The sequence below is a fragment of the Protopterus annectens genome, chromosome 10.part0, assembly GCF_019279795.1.
Source record: "Protopterus annectens isolate FY-2018-M chromosome 10.part0, PAN1.0, whole genome shotgun sequence".
In the NCBI taxonomy this organism is placed as follows: Eukaryota; Metazoa; Chordata; order Ceratodontiformes; family Protopteridae; genus Protopterus; species Protopterus annectens.
In genome coordinates, this window is record NC_056744.1 from 1,505,868,620 (window position 1) to 1,505,891,286 (window position 22,667).

At 39.6% G+C, this 22,667-nt stretch overlaps 1 protein-coding gene across 1 annotated transcript in view; it reads right to left on the reverse strand.

Moving 5' to 3' along the window:
* Window positions 1–22,461, reverse strand: part of LOC122813697 (zinc-binding protein A33-like) — a 257,579-nt gene extending 235,118 nt beyond the window's left edge. The window contains exon 1 of the mRNA XM_044086151.1: window positions 21,984–22,461. Coding sequence (XP_043942086.1) covers window positions 21,984–22,403 — 420 coding nt within the window. The 5' untranslated portion in view covers window positions 22,404–22,461. The remainder of the gene's footprint in view (window positions 1–21,983) is intronic.
* Between the last annotated feature and the right edge of the window lie 206 nt (window positions 22,462–22,667).

The window sequence follows — 22,667 nt, forward strand, 5'->3', positions numbered from 1 at the left end:
TTGGGTTGACATTTTGCTAACTTGGAAACTGCAAGTTGACCATATGCCAGTCAACCAATGTAGTTTCTAAGTTTTGATAGTAAACCATATATGTGTATATCTATCTAGCTATATATATATATATATATATATATATATCTATATGTATATATATATATATATATATATATATATATATATATATATATATATATATATATATATATATAAATATATATATATATATATATATATATATATATATATATATATATTCCCAAGAAACTCAAACTGGCACCCAGTAAATAAACTTTAAACCAAGACAAAGTCAGGTATTACAGAAAAGGAACTCAGTACAGCCTTGCAGTTCAAAAATTAAGCCGGTTTAATAGTAGTTTAAAAAGCATAAACGCATTTAAAATTACAATGTTTTCATCTTGTTCAGTCAGACTTCATCAGATACCTAAATCTTCAGTTAAAAACATATATATATATATATATATATATATATATATATATATATTAAAAATTCTCAGTTTTCCTAAATGATTATATCTAAGGTGTAACTTGCAAAGTGCCTTGTGCATTAAAAGTTGTCATTTTTTTTTTGGCTTTTCCCGGTTAGGGGTCACCACAGCGGAACTCCAGTCCACTAATGATTGACAATAGATTTTTATAGTGCCAAGTTGCCAGCCTGACACCCAACCTTCAGTGAAGGCATGCCTATTCTCACGTCTTTCGGAGGCCACTCGACCGCGGGGAGGACAGGCAGACTCCACACAAAAGGCACTCCAGCCGAGACTCAAACAGGAGAACCTCTTGCTGTGAGGCAACAACACTACCACTGTACCACCGTGGCTTGCATTAAAGCATTAAAAGTACATAAAAAAATATATACACAATGTAAAAGCACAAAGATCATTTAAAAGGTGAAAGTATAAAATGGTGACAGTACAGAAAAGTGACATAGTATTTCACAACTTAACATATTTAACTATATTTGTTTGTGTCTTTCGGCTTTTCCCGGTTAGGGGTTGCCACAGCGGAACTCTGGTCTGCTAATGATTGGCAGTTGATTTTTACGTACCGGCTTGCCAGGTCTGACGCACAACCTTCAACGAAGGTACGCCCATTCACGCATGTGTCCACTCAGAAGACGCTCTAGCTGAGAATCGAACCAGACTGCGTCTTACCGTGAGGCGACTAAGATGTTTAATTCTATTAAAATTCACTAGTTAATGGAATGCTTGTTAAAACATTAAAATGTGTTTACCCCCTCTAGTGATTCTTACATAAAATGACATATTTAGTGTGCAAAGTGCCTTGGCATTAAAGCATTAAAAGTATCTAAAACAAATTACAAATTGTAAAAGCACAAAGAACATTTAAAAGATGATAGTATAAAATGGTGACAGTACAAGAAATTGACATAGTATTTCACAGCTTAACATATTTGACTAAATAAAAAAGTTTGGTTCTGTTAAAATTCATCAGTTAATGGAATGCATGTTAAAACATTAAAATGTGTTTACTCCCTGTAGTGGTTCTTTTTTAAAATGGCATATTTAATGTGAATGAAACACAATTTCTTCTTTCAAAGCTTGGCAGCTCTCAGCTTTAGTAAGGGGGCTATGGAGGCATATTCATTGAGCCCTGCTAGACTGGTGGCTTCCAAAATCAATTGCCAACATAGCTCTCTATATTCAATCTTTTCCTCCCATAGCCCTCCCCTCTAACCTCCTTCTTTATCTGCTCAAGTACAAAGAAAGAATAATACACTCTTTGACATGTTAATGTGTGTTTGTAAAGAGCATTAGACGCTTTTTACTTTGAATATCGTAATAATGCTAATATATCCTTCTCCTCAATTTTCTCTCAGTCGTTCCGACGTAGAAGGATTAACATTCCCCTCACAGAGCTAGATAAATCAATCCATTAGATTCACAATTATAAACTTGTGCACTTTCTATCCATTTATTATTACTGGATAAGAATATTACCTCCTTGTTAGATATTTAAGTACACTGAGTACATCTTTCACAGTTATAGGTTCCCTTCCTTTTTTATCACCACTTGCATTTTTGTTAGCATTTTCTAATAAACACTTTCAGTGGTGGCTGGTGACTTCAAATCAAAGGGGGGGGGCTGCAGGAGACAGCTGAATGGGTGGGGTCAATGGGAAGGGGTGTGGTCAACTAGAAAGGAGAAGAGCTATGCTCAAAACCACAAAAACTGTAACTTTAATTAAATATGCTGCCCTGGGTGCCAAGCCCTCATTATGAGAGTCCAATCAAGACAAAATGAAGTTTAGAGGAAAAAATATTTCAATGCATTGGCTGCATGACAGCTTACTTAATATCTAGATGGAAACAAAAAGGTTGTGAGGCATGAAAAAATAAATTACTTTTTAAATACATTACTGGAATACTGGAATACTGGAATGCTAGTCAAAATCAAGTATAAGAAAAACAAGCAGCACTCAACTCAAACCACTTCTCCTTGCACTGCAGTTCTAATTATAATTTATATTCAGCTTTATTAAAGTACCAAGTAACATGCTGAAAGCAGCATCTCTGTGATACCCCCACTTGTAAAAATGTTTCTTATCCAAAATAGACCTGCTGCCTGACAACAACTATCAACTTGTTTCATGGGGAAAACATAATCAAAGTAAAAAATGAAAAGCAAACAAGAAACAAGCTGAATATACATTGCTTAAATGATTACTGCACAGGTTATGGACCACACATGATAGATTGGCATTCTGTTGAGTTTACAGGTAAAGCCTGCAAAGATGACTGCAAGTCTCCTACAAATGTAATGACCTTCTTAAAATAATGTAATCATGTCCTTTATTACAAATACTGTCATATGAATTTCAATACCCAAGACTTATACATTATCAGGTTATGTAAGTATTCTCTGCATGACAACAACAGAAAGGCTTTCAATGTTGGCAGTTCTTTAACAGTATGCTTATTAAAGCTTACTTTCATCCTACAATCTCAGAAAAGCTTACCTGATGATCATTAAAGCATTGCTACTTAAACACAGAGCAACAGCCACTTTCTGAATAATAATAAGCATAAATCAACAGTATAAAAATATGACTGAAACCAGAACATTCTGCAACATCAAGGACAGAGGAAAAGCCACTGTAGTACTTGTGTCTACCTTGGATAGGGGGATACTCTGCACATTTACACTGCATAACTGATTCTTGCCTTGCTTGGACACATCCAGTGTCACTACATGGGGGAGTGGGGTGCAACAAGTATGTCACAATTTGAAATGTCTCTGGCTGACTGTGATGGCCCTGACACATTTGTCATACCTCTCAACCTCAGAGCAAGAAATCTGGACAAAACCATACACATAAGTGGGACAAAGGCCCCAAAATAAAGACAATTTTTAAATATTGTTCTTATAAACTTAGAAAGATAATAGAATAGAAGGTCTTGCATTAGTATGAATTTTCTGAAGGGTATGAAATCAGAAACTCAAATGTCTGTCATTATTTTCTAACTTTAGTCTTTAATGATTTGCCATTAATTTGCCAAAAAAAACCACAATTTTATGAAAAATGGACTACAAATGTGATGCAAAAATATAAAATAGCCACACAATACAGCTGGGAACCTGCCAAAGAAGGGACACTTTCTTAATATTAGTACTGCTAACTTGAGCAGCTGACAAAATAAAAGACTCTATATGTGTTTCTAAAATAAAAGTAATCTAGAACTCTGATTATTACAGTTATTTATTAATTGTAAACCCTCCACGCTTTCTTCCAAAATTGCCATTTATTAGGGGAAGAGCAACATTGTGAGCCAAAATTGGGGACAGTTGAGAGGTTTGGATATGCCTAATTCTATAAAGCAATTCATTTGCACATACCTCTCAACCTGTTAATGCAGGAAATCTGGACAAGGCCAAATATATTGGGGGAATATATAAACAGTGCTAAAATATTGCTCTTGTATAAACTGAGACAGTTGATAGAATAACAGGTCTTGCTTTAACATACATTTTTCTGAAGGTTATGAAGTCTGAAACTCAGTGTGTCATTATTTAGTGGCTTAATTCCTAAATGATTTGCCAGAAAACCACAAATTTTATGAGGAACAAACCAAAAATAATAAGCAAAAATCTATTAATTCTATGAAAATCTGGACAGTTGAGAGATATAATTCAGCCAGGGCTGTCTTTGAGTATGCCACCCTTCCCCCTCACAAAATCATGGTCGAATGGAGCCTACCCCTGCAGTCATTCCAATGAACCATTACTTGGCTATTTCACCCCATTTACCATAAACACTAATGTGCATACTGATTTACTTCTATGATGATTTGCACTTCATTTGAAAGTTTTATTTTACATTTTACAGCACAAACACTAAGAAATCTGCTAAACAAAGCAATGCAGTCTCACAATGCAAACAGACTTAGCATTAAAACATCTCTGCCCTTGAAACTCACATGAATTAAAACTGCATTGAACCCCACATTCAAAGAAAATACATTTGGCTAGTGGCAGATAAAGATTAACTTTGGGCTATTTTCAAATGATAGGCCCCTTGCACACAAAACATACATGTGTTCTGTGATGCACCTTCCTGATTGCATTAAATTATATTCCTTGTATAATACAGTACAGTTGTTAGAGGGTGTTTTAAATTTATTGTTTTGAACATTTTTCCAGTAAATGATGAAACAAAATGCATGCACCAATAATGACAAAACTGCCCAGTTGAGAACATTTCCATCATAAAAGTCTATTCAAACTTCTGCAATCCACCAGTATCAGTAAATATGCACAATCTATACAGAAGTAAAAGTCATCTAAATAATTCCACATTAAAAAGATATGTAACTAATGAAGAGGTTGCTGCTAGCAAACAAGTTTATATTTCATTGTTTAATCTACAAATAAAGTGCCTGTTGCCCTTGAGGAATAAATTGCCTATATTACATTAAAAAAATGTTAAGCTAGTAATATTGTAGTAGGGAATGGATGGCAAATAACGGACGGGTTCATAGTTGCTAGGTATCTTCGCCAAAGAGGACATTCTCAAGAGGGCAGCCTCCACCCTGTTTACAGCACAGTACCATATAAGCAATGCATCTACATACTGTGAGAGTAGTACCCACAGCCTTCTGCATCAAAGGCAAGTATACTACCTGTTGTGCTATTAACAATGAAAGCAGTCTTAGCATAAGCAGCACTAAACTTCTCTTCCCCTGCAGCTCTCAGCTCCTTGTAAAACCTACTCAACACTCGGCCGTATCTCTCAACTTTGCAGCACAAGGAATCTGAAAAAGCCAAAATGTATTGGGGAGGGACAAAAGTCCAAAAACCAGGGACACATTTTAAACATTGCTTGTATAATCTTAGAAAGTTGCTAGAATAAAATGCTGTGTCACCACCATGTATTTCACTGCCAAGTCTTGAACCCAGGACCCTGTGCAAAACAGTCAAAGCAACATACCACTATGCCAAATCAGATGTTTTGTGAAAGCCAGGAAGACTGAAACTTAAATGGCTACTATTTAGTGAATTCAGTTCTCACCATATCTGTCAGCCTTTAGCACAAAACACCTAGACAAAGCCAGTAATGGGGGAATACAGCCCTCAAACATATTCAGTGAATTCAGTTCTCACCATAGCTCTCAACCTTAGCCCAAAAAAATTGGACGAAGACAATAATGGGGGAATACAGTTCCAAAAATAGGGACAAATTTCAAATATTCATCTTATGAACTTAGAAAATTGCTAGAATAAAATGTTTGTGTTACTATGTACTTTCTGAAGAATATGAAGTCTGAAATTCAAATGCCTGTCAATTTTATTTATTTAACATTTGTTAACCAGAAAAGGCTGACTTGGAACAAAAGCCAATTTTCAGCAGAGGCCCAGGGAGAAATACTGTAGACACATGTCTTTGTAACTTGGGAGGACACCAGAGCAAGCCCACACAAACACAGGGAAAACATGCAGACTCCACAGAGAAAACACCCCAACCAAGAATCAAGCCAGCTTATCTCTAGCTGTGAGGCAACAATGCTACCACTACACCATCAACTATTTAAGGAATTAAAAAACCACAGATTTTACAAGGAACAGAACAGAACAAAATATGAGGCAAACATCTCTAAATTTTTCACAAATGGTGGTGGGTAGGGAATGCAGGCTCTTGTTACGTGCAGTCAAGACACAGGGTTCAAGCACCACCACCAGCAGGTATCCTGAGTTCTTTCTAGCCACCTGTATACACCAATTGGGGCATTACACACATACACACACACACACACACACACACACACACACACACACACACACACACACACACACACACACGCACACACACTCTCTCTGCAGTCTGATCCCCTTCCAGTCTATGTGTTTAGCACCACATAGATGTCTGGGGAATCAGTAGTCTGCTTCCTTCTTCCTGAATCTGGATTGGTAAGGCAGCAGTCTGGATTCACTTTGTATGGAGGATTTGTAGGACTCTACCATTGTGATTCGCAGCTGGGGGGGCTGCAGTCCTGCAGTCTGATATCATGAGCCGCCACTGATTGGATCTTAGACGTCTGTTGGGTAGGTGCATTTTGAAGGAGGAGGCAAGGGAGTGGCAGATGGAGGGATTAAGGATGAGTTTATGGGCATGAGTAGGTTGAACGTAGGTAAGATGGCTGGGACATTCGAGCCAATTTAGTTTGTGTAGGGCATTGCAGTGGTGGGAAGAGGATTTATAGCCAGTAGCAAACTTAGAAATGTTGTTATAACAGGAGGATAACTTTGTTTTTAGAGAAGATTGAAGGTTGGTAAGAAGTGGGGCACCATAAAGGAGAGAAGGAATGAGGAAGGTGTTAGATAGTACAAGTTTAGTAGTGGAAGTGATATAGCGGTTATGGTGGTACAGCATGCCTAGTTTCTGGTTGGTTTTCTTTATATTAGTTAGTAAGTGGGTATCAGATTTTAACTATTCATCAATAAGGACTCCTAGAAGCTTTACATGGGAGGATACCTCGAGAGAGGTATTGTTTTGATTAGTAACGGAGAATGAGTTTTTGTCTATAATGGTACTTTTTGAAGGGGAAAATACCATAATTTTAGTTTTTGATGTGTTGAGTGATAGGTGATTGTCTATCATCCAACGTTCAGTATAAGCGAACGCATCCTGAGTTAGTTTTTAAGAGAGTGGAGGTGGAAGTGGTGGAGCAGATGATCATAGTCATCTGCGTATTGAATCAGTTTAGCACTAGGAATATTTTGGTGAAAGTCGTTTATGAAAATGTTGAACAGTAGGGGACCTAATATGTGTTTAAGGAAGGAGGAGATGGCTTTCTTCCATTTGACAGCTTGTTGTCTGTTGGAAAGGTAACTAGAAAAGTTTATGGGAGATAGCATCAAAGGCCTTGGATAAGTACAGAGGCAGAGAGAAACTAGACAGCTGCAATCCTGGGCTTTGTTGACAGTTTCGAGGAAGGAGAGGACAGCAGTTGTGGTACTGTGGCTACAAGTGCTCATCTCAACAATGGTGCACAGTTTGTCAGTCAAAAAATTTGAACATCTTCACAACACTGGGAATTGCAGTGCATTGTTTTTTTTACCCCAGATAGCCACAGTCTTATGAACAGTTTGAAAGAGACAATACAGACTGCAAAAAATAGCATGAAAAATCTTGAAAAGACTACATTGCCACATCTAAGACATCACCCCATTCTACTTGAGTATACATCAACAGTTTTACAGCCAGTGGGACCCTCACCTCCACATTTGTTGGAGGAAATGTCAATGAAGACAGTTAACTGCCTCATCTATTGTTCTTCATCCAGAACATAAATGTCAGAACATTCAATCAGCTTAGTATAAAGTTGAGCAACAACAGACTTTGTACTGTGACAGGACTGCTACATCAGTCTATAAGCTTGGAGAGGTAGTGAGACCCTAGAATCCATTAAACAAACACCTGGAAAGCAATAAGGTATTGCGATTTATCAAGCAAATACACTAAGATCCTATATTATTCGGGCTAAGGAAGGACTCAGGCCTAGGTGTAACCTTAGGCACTTTTACAGGAATGGGCTAGTCTCAGACCACACTGCTGCATTGTATAAATGAAATCATGTTCAACAGGATGTAACATAATTCTCAGAGAAAGAGACTGTTCCCAAGATGTTCAACAATCCTGGCCATGGCCACATATCTACCAATATGATGCTGAGTCAAAGACAGCTTCTACATTACCTGAAGATGATGACACTGTCAGGTGTGAGAGTTGTACTGACTATGACATCATTTTCTACTAGTGAGTTAAAGGGATGTAGATTTAGCAGAGTAATAAAGATATTCAGAAGGAATGACTTTGTATATGTAGTGTATAGCAGGAATGTAGTTTAAGCATTTGTAAGGTTAGGTTTGCATTCAGAATGTCATGTAATGTTGTCTTTTCAGCTCTTGGCATGATAATAAACTACGAGATTGCACAATTAGTGCCAACAGCATAGTTTACTACCATGGCAGCAAAATATACTGTCTGTATCTGACCGACAAGTGAGTAATGTTATGAAGTGAGAAAAAAAAAAACATTAACAGAATCACAGCTGTAAGGGTTCTTTAAATGAGGGAATATATTATTACTAATGTCTATTACTATTACTCTCTGCCTTTGTGTTGCACAGCCAGTCATGATTATGACATGAAAAGTGTGCCAGTTAACTGTATATCAGGAAAGAAAAGTAACCGTAGGCTGGGCTCTGTGCTCTGTGGAGGGTTGTAATGTCCTATGTGAGTCTGTTGTGGGGATCTGTAAATCAGAAGACACATCATGTTACTGATGTACTTATTCTCTTGTTTTGCATAAGATGGTCGTGCATGGTGATGAAAGGAGAGATGGGTCAGTTAACCAAATGTGTCCAGCAGAAACAGTAATTAGGGACTACAGCTATGCTCAATGAATGGAAGTGGGGATCTGTGAACCTGGGAGGTGACATCCAGGGGATGTTCATAGGCTCATAGGTTCATAGGTTCATACTAGGCTATCTGCCCTAGGGCATTTATAAGCCTATCCAGAATGTGTTTGGCTTTCGCCACCCATTTTAAATTTATTTTGCTATGCCCTTTTTCGAGGTTAGTATACTATGCCTCTGTCTAACAGTGACACAGAAGTGATACCCGGGGTAAACCTACGATCTCCCATCCACTCATCAAGATTCCTCTTGAAGAGAGTCAATGAGGGACTCTGCCTAACCTGGACTGGGATTTTATTCCAGAGTGAAGGGAGCCTCTGGGTTATGAATCTATCCCTCCAGCATGTCCTATTTATTTCAGTGCTGAGGTTCAAGTCTCTCAAGTGCATAGCTCGATGGGATTTCGATTTTCTGAGGTGCAGCATGTCCATTAATTCCGGGTTGGACATGGCTTTATAGGTCAGGCACAGATCGCCTCTGAACAGGCGGTATGCCACTGAGTAGAGCTGGAGTTTCTTTAACCGGGCAGCATATGGCATCTGTTTGAGCCCTTTGATCCTCTTGGTGAGGTACTTTTGGGGTCTTTCCAGTTGCTGCAAGTGTCTGGTAAGGTACATCCCAAAAGGGGCATTGCACTCAATTATGGGCCTGATGAGGGATGAGCAAAGAGGCACGATGACCACCCCTGATCTAGATGGGAATCCCTTCATGATTAGGTGGGCTATATAAAATGTTTTTCTAACCACTTTGGCCACGTGGTTGTCAAATGAGAGATTGCTATCAACTTAGGTCCCCAGGTCCCTAATTACTTCTTCTGTACTTAATGGATTACCACCTATGTGGTAATTTGTGGGCACTTTGTTTTTGCCAAAGGGGATGACTAAACACTTTTTGGCATTTAGCTTGAGGCCATGGCTCTGGCACCAGTTGTCTGTTTCTATGAGGCCCTTTTGAAGGATGCTTGTGTCGGCAGGAGAGTCGATTATGGAGCCCAGTTTGCAGTCATCTGCAAACTTGGTCAGCCACAGTCCTTCCGTGTTGACCTGTACCTCCGAGAAATATATACCGAACAAGAGAGGTCCCAGGACTGAGCCTTGTGGGACACCACTTGTAACTGGTTTGGAGTCTGACATGGCTCCAGCAATTCTAACCATGTGGGTTCTGTCCTTGAGCCAGTTTACAATCCATCTAGTGAAATAGGGGTTTATATTTAAGCTGGTGAGCTTATCTATAATGCCCGAGTGGGGTATTGTATCGAAGGCTTTTGCGAGGTCCAGGTAGGCTGTGTGGACCACCTTCCCCTCGTCAATCGCCTTGGTGACTGTTTCAAAGAAATCAACCAGATTTAAGAGGCAGGATCTGCCCTTAACAAAGCCGAACTGGGTAGGATCCAGTGTTTGAAGGTCCCCAATATCTTTATTTATGAGCTCCTTGATGATCCTTTCCATAGCTTTGCAGACCAAGCTAGTCAGGCTTATGGGGCGATAGTTTCCAGGATCCGTTGAGGCACCACCTTTATGGAGAGGGACCACTGTTGCTGTACGCCACTCTTTGGGCACATATCCTGTAGTAAGGCTGAGATTGAACAGTAGTTTTATGTTTGGGTTTAGCTCATCTTGGAGTTCATGTAGGACGCAGCCCGGGACACCGTCTGGTCCCATTGATGCTGTGTTTTTTGCTTTGGAGAGGGCGGCTCTTACCTGAGCATCTGAGATGTCAGAGGGGAAGCACTCTGCTGGGATAGATATTTGCCCTTTTGGTGGGGGGGGGGGGATTTGTGCTGAACCTGTCAGCTAGGATGTTGGCAATGTCTGTGGGTTCAGTGTACTTTTTGTCATTTTGGACTAATTCTGAGCATATCTGGGAATTACCACCCAGGTTCCTAACATAACTAAAGAAATCCTTGTGATTATCCTTAGTGTCCTGTGCAATTTTTCTCTCGAAGCTGGCCTTAGACAATTTTATGAGTGCCCATAGTTTTTTGCTAATACTGATCAGTGATGCCTTCCCGTTTTGGGATTTTGCTCTATCATTTAGTAGCTTCCTACTTCTATTGTATAGTTTGTTTATGGCTGGGGTCCACCAGACAGGACGTCTGCCTTTGGAAGATTGGGTCTTGGTTTTATTTGGGATCACATGATCCATGCATTCCTGAAGGTGTTCATAGAATGCATTTATAAAGGATTCTGTGGTCTGGGCCGTATTTTCCACAGGCCCGGGCGCTTTGAAGGATTCCACCTCGGTTTTGAGGAGTGTGAAATTTGCTTTAGAGAAGTTTTTCACTGTGGTTTTCTGGGCAGGGGGTGGGGTCGGGATGTGAATATCCAGTGAGATTAATTTATGGTCTGATCTTACCAGTGAGGGATACACTTCTGGTCTGGAGCATAGAGTCCCCATATTGGTGATGATGAGGTCCAGTATGTTTTCCCCTCTTGTGGGAGTGGTAACAAGTTGTTCCATAGCATTTGAATTTATAAATTCTAGGCTAGGGTGTTGGAGCTAGAGTAATGCTCCCAGTCTATATTTGGGTAGTTGAAGTCGCCCAATATAATGGTGTTTGAAGAGACCTTCATATTTTCCAGTGTTCTCAGGAAGGCCGAGTGGGGTTCCTGGGTTTGGGAGGGTGGTCTGTAGCAAGCTATAAACTGGAAGGCAGTTTTACCCACTGTTAGTTGCACATGGATAGTCTCTGATGCTTCGTGCTTTACCACCAGCCTGGAGGTGTGGGTATCTTTGATGAATATCGATGCCCCCCTCCTTTTGTGGTTCGGTCCAAGTTTTGGGGCCGAAAAGCATGGTATGAGGTATAACCTGGTAGTGCTGGGGTGCTCTCGGGAGCCCTGAACCAGGTTTCTGTTACTGCACAGATATAGATGTTCTCCATGCTAAGGAGAGTTTCGAGTGCGTGCATCTTGAGGTTTAGACTTCTGGCGTTGAGTAGCATTACTCTTAGTTTCTTATCCCTAGTGATACCTATGGAGGTGGGTTTGTCTTTTGAGCCTTGCCTAAAAAAGGCACTATGGGGGTAGCAAGAGCCTTTGCCAATATCTGAAAGCCCAGGGGTGACAGGTGCAAGCCATCCCTAGCGAAGCATCGTGACTTGTCGAGCATATCATCCCAAGCTGACAGGCATTGGATCCCCATTGAATGACACCAGTACTTAAGCCAATTGTTGAAATTGATCATCTTGTCTTCATATTGTGGCATCATTCTTGGTGAAGGTAAGATGCTACTCAAGGTCAGGGTCATACCGGCCTGCGCTACATGCTCAGAGAGCTCCTTTGTGTCTCTTTTCATGTAGTCCAGGGAGGTACATCTCAGGTCATTCACACCAGCATGGACAATGATTGAGTCATATTTGTACTTGCCTTGGAGTTACCTGAGTGCTTGTGTTATGTGGCGGATCCTAGCACCGACAGGCTGCTCACAGTGACCCTCTCCTTGTTCAGCCTGGTGAGCGGGACGTCAGTGTGCCTGATGATAGAGTCACCTATTACAAGTGTATCAGGTGTGTTGTTTAGTCTTAAGGGCCGTGACTGTTCGGCACACTGGCTTTGTGAGATATGTGTTGCACGTGTTTTGTTTTGGGGTAGCGGTTGCTTGGGTGTCTGCTTTGGAGGTCTCTGCTGCTTAGGCAGATCTTTATTTAGAGCCTCCGAGTATGTTTTTGTGTGATTATGTGTTTGGTTTGCTGTTGTGGTAGGTCTATGTGAGACTGGAATTGTAGTGAGTGTGGTTTCCTTCTCCTCCTGACTGGTTATGCCAGTACTGAGTTGAGAGAGCTTAGCCTCCAGTTTGGCTATATGGTTGCATCTCTCACATGTGTTGCAATTTGTTGGGAGGAGGAGAGGGTTGTCTGTGTACATGAGGCAGTTGTAACATTGCCTCAAGATTCCCAGATTCACCAGCTGGACCGGAGAGGAGATTGACAACTGACCTTTAGACATGCTAGAATAATATTGGGAATTCCTTAATAATTGAAAACAAGGGCCAGTGGTGAGTGAGGGTGTAGTGCTTTTAATTTTTAGTGCTGACTTATATAATTGCTTTAGTGAGCAAGTGCCAGGTAACTTAAGTGCAATGTGTTACAGGTAACTTAAATGCAAAAATAACAAACAGTATCTTTTTGTTACTATGTGAAGCAGGCTGGGAAATATATCCTATCCTACAGACAGTGTGACGTAGAAATCAGAAGAAAAACATTGGTCATTTTAGTATAAGCACATTGGCAGATATGGTGCTTTTATGATTTAATCTTTTAAAATATTATTATAATGAACATGTTCCTGCATCCATACAGTTTATCCCCTTTTGGACTGTATATATCTACTATCACTCTCTCAGCTTTGTCCCCCTGCAATCCCATCATGTATATACTGCTTGTGAGTTATATTGGTATACATTCAATCCACTCCAACTCTCTTATTCCAAAATTGCATAATTATTTTTTAACCTTTCCAACTCTCCTCCTTTGTGCTAGTTCCATTCCCCTTCTAAATGGGCTCCTTTGAGTTCATATCTGAGATATAAAACTGTGACCTTTTTCTTTTGACATTACTTTTGTATTTTTGCTTTTTCTACCTCCTACCTATTTTCTGTTCTCAAATGCCTCAGATGCCAGCTTGTTTATCTTATTCCCACCTTCATTTTTTACAAGAGAGAGAAAGAGAGAATGTTTTGTTTTTACCTAACAAAAGAGAGACAGACAGAGAGAGAGTGAGAGAGGAAATTTTTTTTTAGTTTATATCTAACAAAAAAAAAAATAAATTGTGTGAAGATAAAGCAAGGATACCGTCATTTCATTCACTTTAAGAGCACTTTGGCCTACTATCTTCTAATACTAAAACATATACTAATCTTTATGCATATTATATAGCAAAAGTCAATTTAACAATACGTTCCTCACTAGCTGTAAAAACATGAATCTAAGAAATTACAGCCTGACTTAAACTCCAGCTTTTCAAGAAATCCATATGTAAAAGGCTGTTTTTCTTCCTGAGCCTCCTCTGAAAAAGGGTTTTTGCATCTACTTGGACTTTCCCAGTAAACAAAATAAATAAATAAATAAATACATACATACATACATACATACATACATAAGTCTAGACATATTGTAAATGTGCGTGTGTGCATGTACGTGTGTGTATATGTGTGTGTATGTGTCTATAAAGCTCGAAGTTTCAAAACTTCGAACTTCAAAGCGCTGAGACCGGAAGGTCAACGTTTTAAAACTTTGAACACTAAATAAAAAAGAAATAAAAACAAATAATTTTTTTGCACTGTTGTAGGGTGACAAGCCCTCCATTATCCCCACACCCTCTTCTAAATAAATATACCAACTGCAGCAATGTACTAAGTGAGGAAAACAGTAAATATAGTGTTCCTCGCTGACCGGGTATCTCCAATCAGAACATTCAAAGTTTCAAAACTTCAGTCTTCTGGTCTTGAATGTTTGAAGTTCAAAGATTTGAAACTTTGAACTTCTAAAAAAGATCCATATTTTATATATATATAAATATATATATATATATATATATATATATATATATATATATATATATATATATATATATATGTGTGTGTGTGTGTGTGTGTGTGTGTGTGTGTGTGTGTGTGTGTGTGTGTGTGTGTGTGTGTGTGTGTGTGTGTGTGTGAGTGTGTTTACTATTGGAATGCTTTGGTCAACTATTTAAAATGTCACCCGTCAACCCAAAATGCTGAATTTTGAAACACCGAAAAATAAACCACAGAGAAAATAAATACATCAACCACCGTGGTTCGATGTGTTCGACATAGCAGGAGGTGACGTCACTCTCCTCCTATTACGTACATTAATGTACCATTGAACTCTACAGTCAGCGATATGTTAATTCTGTTTTGCAGGGGGGTCCTGCACCCACATTAAATATACTAGCTCCGAGATCACACTGAACCATGACAACAAACACAAATCATTGACCTACACTATCCATTCACTGTAGTGTAGTCGATCGATTTTGGTTCGACATTCTGCCAACTTGAAAACTGCAAGTCGACCACATACCGGTCAACCGATGAAATTTCCAAATTGTGATAGTAAACCATATATATATATATATATATATATATATATATATATATATATATATATATATATGATAATATGTATATATAAAAATATATACTATATATATATATATATATATATATATATATATATATATACAAAATCATCAGCCCTTTTTTTTCCCATTTTTTTTCTACATGGGGTAGGGGTATCGTGTTAACTGTTGCCACCTCTCTCAATTCAGTGCCACACTCCTGCCTTCAACACTCATACCTGACTCTCAGATCTTCTTTCACACAATCCGATCACCTCTTTGGTGAACATCCTCACTTTCTCTTCCCTTCTTCCTCTTGTCCCAAATCTTCCTCAACAGATTGTCTTCTACTTTTCTAAACCTATGCCCAAACCATCGTAATCTGACCTCTTTGATCTTTCCTACAATTGGAGCTACTTTAGCTTCTGCTCTTATGTCCTAATTTCTTCATCTGTATCACAGTGTGCAGCCTACCACCTTTCTCAGGCACTTCATTTCCATCACCTTTAGCTTCTTCAACTGTTCTGCTTTTACTGCCCAGGTTTCTGTACCATACATTAGTTCTGGTCGCACCACTGTCTTGTACACCTTACTTTTCAGCTTCTTTGGCATTCTTCTGTCATAGACTACACCTGAAACTTTATGCCAGTTGGCTGCAGCCCCACTGATTCTAGCTTTGACCTCTTTATTCAGACTACCCTTCTCCTCATCCACCCCTCCCAGATACTTGAAGCTGTTTACCTATTTTACTATCTTCCCTTCTATCTCTATTCTCAGCTTCTTTTGATTTCCCCAATTTGCTGCAATTACCACTATCTTATCTGCGCTTAGTTTCATCCCATGTGCCTTCAGATTTACATTCCATTCTCCTATCCTTCGCTAAAGTTCTAGCTCAGAGTCTCCCTGTACTGCCTCATCATCTGCATACATCAGCTTTGTTGATCTCTCGCCTGCAACCTGTTTGTTAATGTAGTCCATCACCAGTATGAACAGCAGTGGGTTCAGAGCTGAACCATGGTGTAGATCTACTCCCACTGGGAAGCTGGAACCCCTCTGTGAGGCCGAACACTGTTCGTACTTAAGCCACTGGGCCCTTGTACATAGCCTGCACTTATTCTACCAATGTTTATGGGACTTCAAACAACTGCACTACTGCCCAGATCAACTTTCTTGGGATGTTATCAATTTCTTTCTCCAAGTCTAGGAATGCCCATTCGGACTCTCTCCTCATTGGTAGCTTCTTCTCATGTATCTGTCTCAATGCAAACATCGGGTCAATTGTACTGTATCCTGATCTAAGTCTGAACTGCTCATCTCCCATCTTGCATTCTGCTACTCTGCATATCCATTTATCTATCACCCTCTCCAGAACTTTCATGCCCGCGTGGTAGGAGTTTGATGCCTCTGTACTGCCCACAGTTGTAGGTGTCCCCTTTGTTCTTGTACACTGGTACAAGTATGCTTATTCTCCAGTCAGGTGTGCTACACCTTTCTCTCCACACTGCTATTAGTACATTCAGGAACCATTTCTCCCCTGTCTCACTTAGCATCTTTATCATATTATTAAATAAATAAATAAAATAATTAAATAAAATAAATATCTGCAGTGACCTCATCGGAGCCTGCTGCTTTCCCTGACTTCATCTTCCTTAGTGTTGTTCTTACGTCTTCTAAGGTGGATTCTTCTTCTTCTCTTATCGTAGGCTGTTTCTGAGGCAGTACAGCTTCTGTGGGATTTTCTTCATTCAGAAGCTGCTAGAAATACTCCTTCCATCTGCTTTTAATGTCTTGTGGACTGGTGAGCAGGTTGTTGCTGGCATCCCTTATGAAAGGTGTCTGACTATCTTTGTTATCTTTCTGTCTTTGCCTTGCAACCTGATATAGTTTCTTTGTACTCCTTACTGAGTCACTTTCCAGAAGTTAGTAGAGTGTCTCCGATGCCCTATGCTTTGCTATTGCAACTTCTTTCTTAGCTTCTTTGTTAGCCAGCCATTAGTCCTTCCTAGCCTGGTCAGTCTTTTCTATCTCCCACTTCTTCCTGCACTCCTTCTTTCTTTTGATGACTTCCTGGACTTCTGCATTCCACCACCAGCTTTCCTTATGTACCTTATTTCCTACCTGGATCTGCCACATATATTTCTGTAGTCCTAACACATGCTGTTTTTAGGTGCTGCCACTCTTCTTCATCTCCACCTATTTCCTCCTCTTCTTGGGGTGCTAGAGCCCTGAGTAATTCCTTGAACTGCTGTACTTTCTCTCCAGTCAACTTCCAGGTCTTCAGCCTGGTTTCTGTTGACCTTAGAGCCTTCTCTGACCACTGCTTGCAGCTGATTGTGGTAACTAGTGGTTTATGCTGTGGGCTAACTGTTTCACTGGGGATGACTTTGCAGTTATGGATTCTACCCCAGTGCCTTTTCCTTACTAGGAGGAAGTCTACTTGAGTTGCATGTAGGTTACTCTTGTATGTGATTTTGTAACTGTCTCTATGTCTTAACCAAGTGTTGGATACTATCAAGCCATTTGCCAGAGAGAAGTCCAGAATGGATTCTCATTCTTCATTCCTGTTGCCTCACCCATGTGAACCAAGGCAGTCCTCATATCCTGTTCTGTCTGTCCCGCTATGTGCATTCAAGTCACCCATTATCAACACCAGTTCATGTCCTGCTTTATCCAGTAAGTCCTGCAACTGCTGTCTCAATGCCCTCTTTTCCTCACTATCACAAACCTGCTGTGTGGTATAGGCTGAGATTATGAGTACTGCCCTGTCATTACACTGAAGTCTGATTGTCATGAGTCTGTCATTAATTCTGATTATATCCTTCACTGCCTTCGGAAGCATTTCTCTCACCACAATTCCTACACCATTTCTAGCCTGTTCCCCACCTGAGTAGTAGACTCTGAATCCCCAGCCAAATGGCTTTGCTGCACTGCCCTTCCATCTTGTCTCTTGGATACATAGATGTCCTTCTCCGTATTATCATGTCATCCACTTCCAAGCTGCGTCCTGTCAGTGAACCTACATTAAATGTAGCAATTCTCAGTTCATGTTTGGCAGGTTGGGTGGTTTTATGTCCAGCTTTTACTCAACAGAGCTGTCCCATTGTAACCCAGGCTGGGAAACTAGACATTGGCCAGCCAGTAGCTTATTGACCCAGGGCTGCTGGGCTTTATGGCAGGCACACACTGGACAATAGAGGCACATATACCCCTCCCACCATTAGCAAGGGTCTTTGGTGTGGGTCAGATTAGGCTGGGTCCTCAGCTCACTTACCACTGGTAACTACCCATGCCCATTTTTGGAGACATAAGTCAACACGACTGAATCATCTAGAGCCATATATACACAGTCAAGTGGCTAGCCCTTCCAGAGTGTGCAGTCTGTGATCCGTGTTCTCCTATCCTGAGGATACTGTGCACCAGAGTAGATGCCCAAAGTGGTTAGTCTGTACAACTCGTCCCCATATAGGGCACCATGTAGAGTCTGTGCTGTTGTCCACAGCTCCATTCATTGGTGAGTCTGAGATGAAAATACTCAGCATGTTTTTGGACATGGGAGAAACTCCAAAGAGACACAGGGATAACATGCAGACTCCAAATAGGTATTGGTCGGAATTCAGGATTGAACCTTGTACCTTGTGCCTGGGAGGCATATATAAATATATATATATATGTTTTTTATATCTATATATATATATATATATATATATATATATATATATATATATATATATATACATACATACATATATATATATATATATATATATATATATATATATATATATATATATATATATATATATATATATATATATATGTGTGTGTGTGTATGTAGACAGAGAGATAGACAAATAGATAGATAGATATAAATATAGATGCACTTACCTAAATTTGCTGTTTATTTGCAATATAATTACATAGTAACATAACATTTCTACAATTTTGGTAGTTCAGATGTCTATATCTGCAAATGTTCTATTTAAGTTATTTATTGTTCTAACCTCTTTGTAACCCCCTGGCTGAGCTTGAAGTAGATCTTTGTGCATTAAAAAGTACAGCCTGTCCTTTAAGTTCACACCAGAAGGTTAAGAAGCAGGACAATTTCTATTTCACAACAGAAGGTTTTCAGGTGCTGTAACTCCTAACTAATGCTACTAAATTTTCATATAAGCAATGTATGTTCCTTTACATATGTCTAACCTTATGAGAAATATCAGTAAATTGTGGAGGAGCAAACCTAAATCTGTGGCCAAAAATCATACCATTATGTATAAATAATAGCAGCTGAGAGGTATGCCTGCTAGGGAGATGGGGCAGAAGTAACACCATTTAGATTCCTGTAATGGAATTATTGTATTCATTTGTGCTGATATAAATGCAGGCGAAATGTAACTTTCTTCAGATTCCTGTAGCAGAAAGAATGTGACAATACCTGATGGTAATGAAAGAGAAAGCAGTGCTATTCAGCTTCTTGTAACAGAATGACTGTTTATCAGCTGATCACAACTAATGTAGGTGACACATTTTTGACGTGAAACTTCTTCCCGGTGCTCTAAATATCAACCAAACAGTTAAGACAAGGAAAGAGTGAAATAGTTTGTTTCTGCACAGCAATTGAAACAATCATCTGCTCAGCTACTCCAGAAGCGATACAAGGAAAGCACAGAAGTTATGCAAAGTCCATCTCAGCAGCCACAAGAAATAAAGCATCACTCTCTTCGCAAATATGATTCATGTCACTTTCAGTAACAGCCCTTTTGCTCCAGCTGTGGTGTGACAAATCATGATGATTCACTCCAGTATGCAGTTCTTACCTTGAGTGTAAATGTTTGTGTACCAGCACTTCCATGATAAGTATCTCGGAGGAAGGCTTCCCAAATTAGAACCAGTTAAAATAATGAAGTTTCACAACAAAAGTATACATGCTTTAGCAGTCAGTAAAAGAAAAATGAGTAGCAGAACATGGGACGGGCTCCTTATATCAACCTCAGATCACCATCATCACCACCTTTTTCACCATTTTCTACATGGGGTCAGGATGTCATGTTAACTGCCACCGTCTGTCTCTTTTCAATGACACTATCCTGCCTTCTTCGACACTCATGCCTAACTGGTTTAGGTTTTCTCTCACACAATCCATGCACCTCTTTGCTGGATTTCCTTATTTCATTTTGGCTTCTTCTTGTCTCTTCCAAATCCTCTTCACTAGATTGTCTTCTGCTATTCTGCAGATGTGCCAAAACAACTGTAATCTGTTGTCTTTGACTTTTTCTGCAATTGGAGCTAGTTTGGCTTCTGCTCTTATGTCCTCATTTCTTTGTATATCCCACAATATGCATCCTGCCATCCATCTCAACCACTATATTTTCATCACCTCTAGTTTCCTCCACTGCTCTTCGTTTACTGCCTAGGTTTCTGTGCCATACATTAGAACTGGTCCCACCACTATTTTGTACAACTTCATTTTTGGCTTCTTTGGCTTTCTTCTGTCATATACTATACCTGACACTTTCTGCCAGTTGGCTCCATCTCTTGTGATTCTAGCTTTGACCTCCTGATTCAGACCTCCCTTCTCCTCATTCACCCCATCCAGATACTAGAAGGTTTTAACCTGATCCACTATTCTGTCTCAATTTTCACCTTCTTCTGAACTCCACCATTCGCTGCCATTGCAACCTGTCTTATCTGGACTCACTTTCATCCCATGTGCCTTCAGTTTTACATTCCATTCCCCTATCCTTTACTAAAGTTTTTGCTCAGCGTCTGCCTGTAATGCTACATCACCTGCATACAGCAACTTTGTTGTTCTGTCCCTTCTGACTTGTTTGCTAATGTAGTCCATCAAGAGCATGAAAAGCAGTAGGCTCAGAGCTGAACCTCGGTGGACACCTACTCCCAATGTAAACTCCTTTGTGAGACAAATCACTGCTCGTACTTGAGTCATATAGTCCTGGTACATAGCTTGTACTAATTCTACCAGTGTTTCTAGGACTTTGAAACACCGCAAGACTGCCCAAATCTGCTTTCTTGGGAATTCATCATATGCTTTCTCCAAGTCTAGGAATGCCCAGTTGGACTCTTTCATCATCTTTAGCATCTTTGCAACTATCTGTCGCATTGCAAACACCAAGTCAGTCATGCTGCATACTGATCTGAATCTGAACTGCTCATCTCCCATCTTACCTTCTACTACTCGGCATATTTGCTTATCAGTCACCCTCTCCACAACTTTCATCAATGTGACAAGAGTTTTATACACTGTACTACCCACACAGTTGAATGTCCTCTTTCTTCTTGAACACTGGCACTAGTATGCCTTTTCAACAGGCATATGGGATATGCCTTCCAATCCACACTGCTATGAGTACCCTTTGCAGCCATTTCTCCCCTATCTCAACCAGCATCTTTATCACATCCGCTGTAACATCATCTGAGCCTGCTGCTTTCCCTGACTTCATCTTCCTTAGTGCTGTTCTTACTTCTTCGATGGTGGGCTCCTCCTCTTCTCTCTTCATAGGCTATTTCTGGAGCAGTAGAGCTTCTGTGGGGTTTTCTTCATATTAACCAAACACAAGTCAGCAATAAAAACACAAACTAGTAGGGGAAGCAATTATTTTTTACACACAGATTATATGAATTATATATGATCTTATGCATTCTAAAATAAAAAAGATATTTCCTCATCTTGAAGTATAAATGCATAATTAATTAGGAAATAACTAATAATGTTTGACTGTTATTTGTAGAGTGAAATTAGTATATGTGAAAAATCTAAGTGACCATTCATTTCTTCACAGATGACAGATTATAACAAATTCTTAACATTGTAACTCAATTTAAATATGTTAAGTTATATCACTTTGAAGAGTAACATGACATACGTATGTGCAGATGTCAGAATTATGATAAGAAATGGTGCTAGAAGTTCAGAACTAAGTACAGTTCTTACCTTATATATACTGACTGCCTCCAGCACATTCAGGAAGTTGTGGCCACGATGTTTGGGAACACACAATGAACAAACCAAACATTCATCATTCTCACAAAACAGCTTCAGTCTTTCTTTATGATCCTTGCAGAGTTGGTTACTGTCTGTCTGCCCAGGGTTTGGCTCTTTTGTTTTCTCTCCCTGAGTCTGAATCCAGTGAAACATATTTGCAAGCTGTCGGTTCACAGTGTACTTTCTGTCCAGGAACTCCGTTCTGCACACTGGACAGTGAGGTTGTTCCTCACTGTTCCAGACATGGTCAATGCATGTCTTGCAGAAGTTATGCCCACATTCCAGGATCACTGGAATATTTAACAGATCAAGACAGACAGGGCAAATGAATTCTTCTGTATAATCTCCAGATTGTTTGCTAGATGCCATTGTGACAAAAGTCTGCTTTGAAATCTCACTTTCATTTCCCAAGCAAAGGAAAGCTGCTGGTAGAAGATCCGCCTTTATTTAAAGTGACAACACACCTCTGCTTGGTTTGAGATAGTATGTCAGCTTATATTTCATAGACTGGAAGGGGAATGCTGGTTATAGGTATTGTCAACATGCATTTTCTGAAGAATAAGAAGCATGAAACACTTATGTTCATCATTACTGACTGACTGTAATCCTTGATTTATCAAAAATCCAAAATCT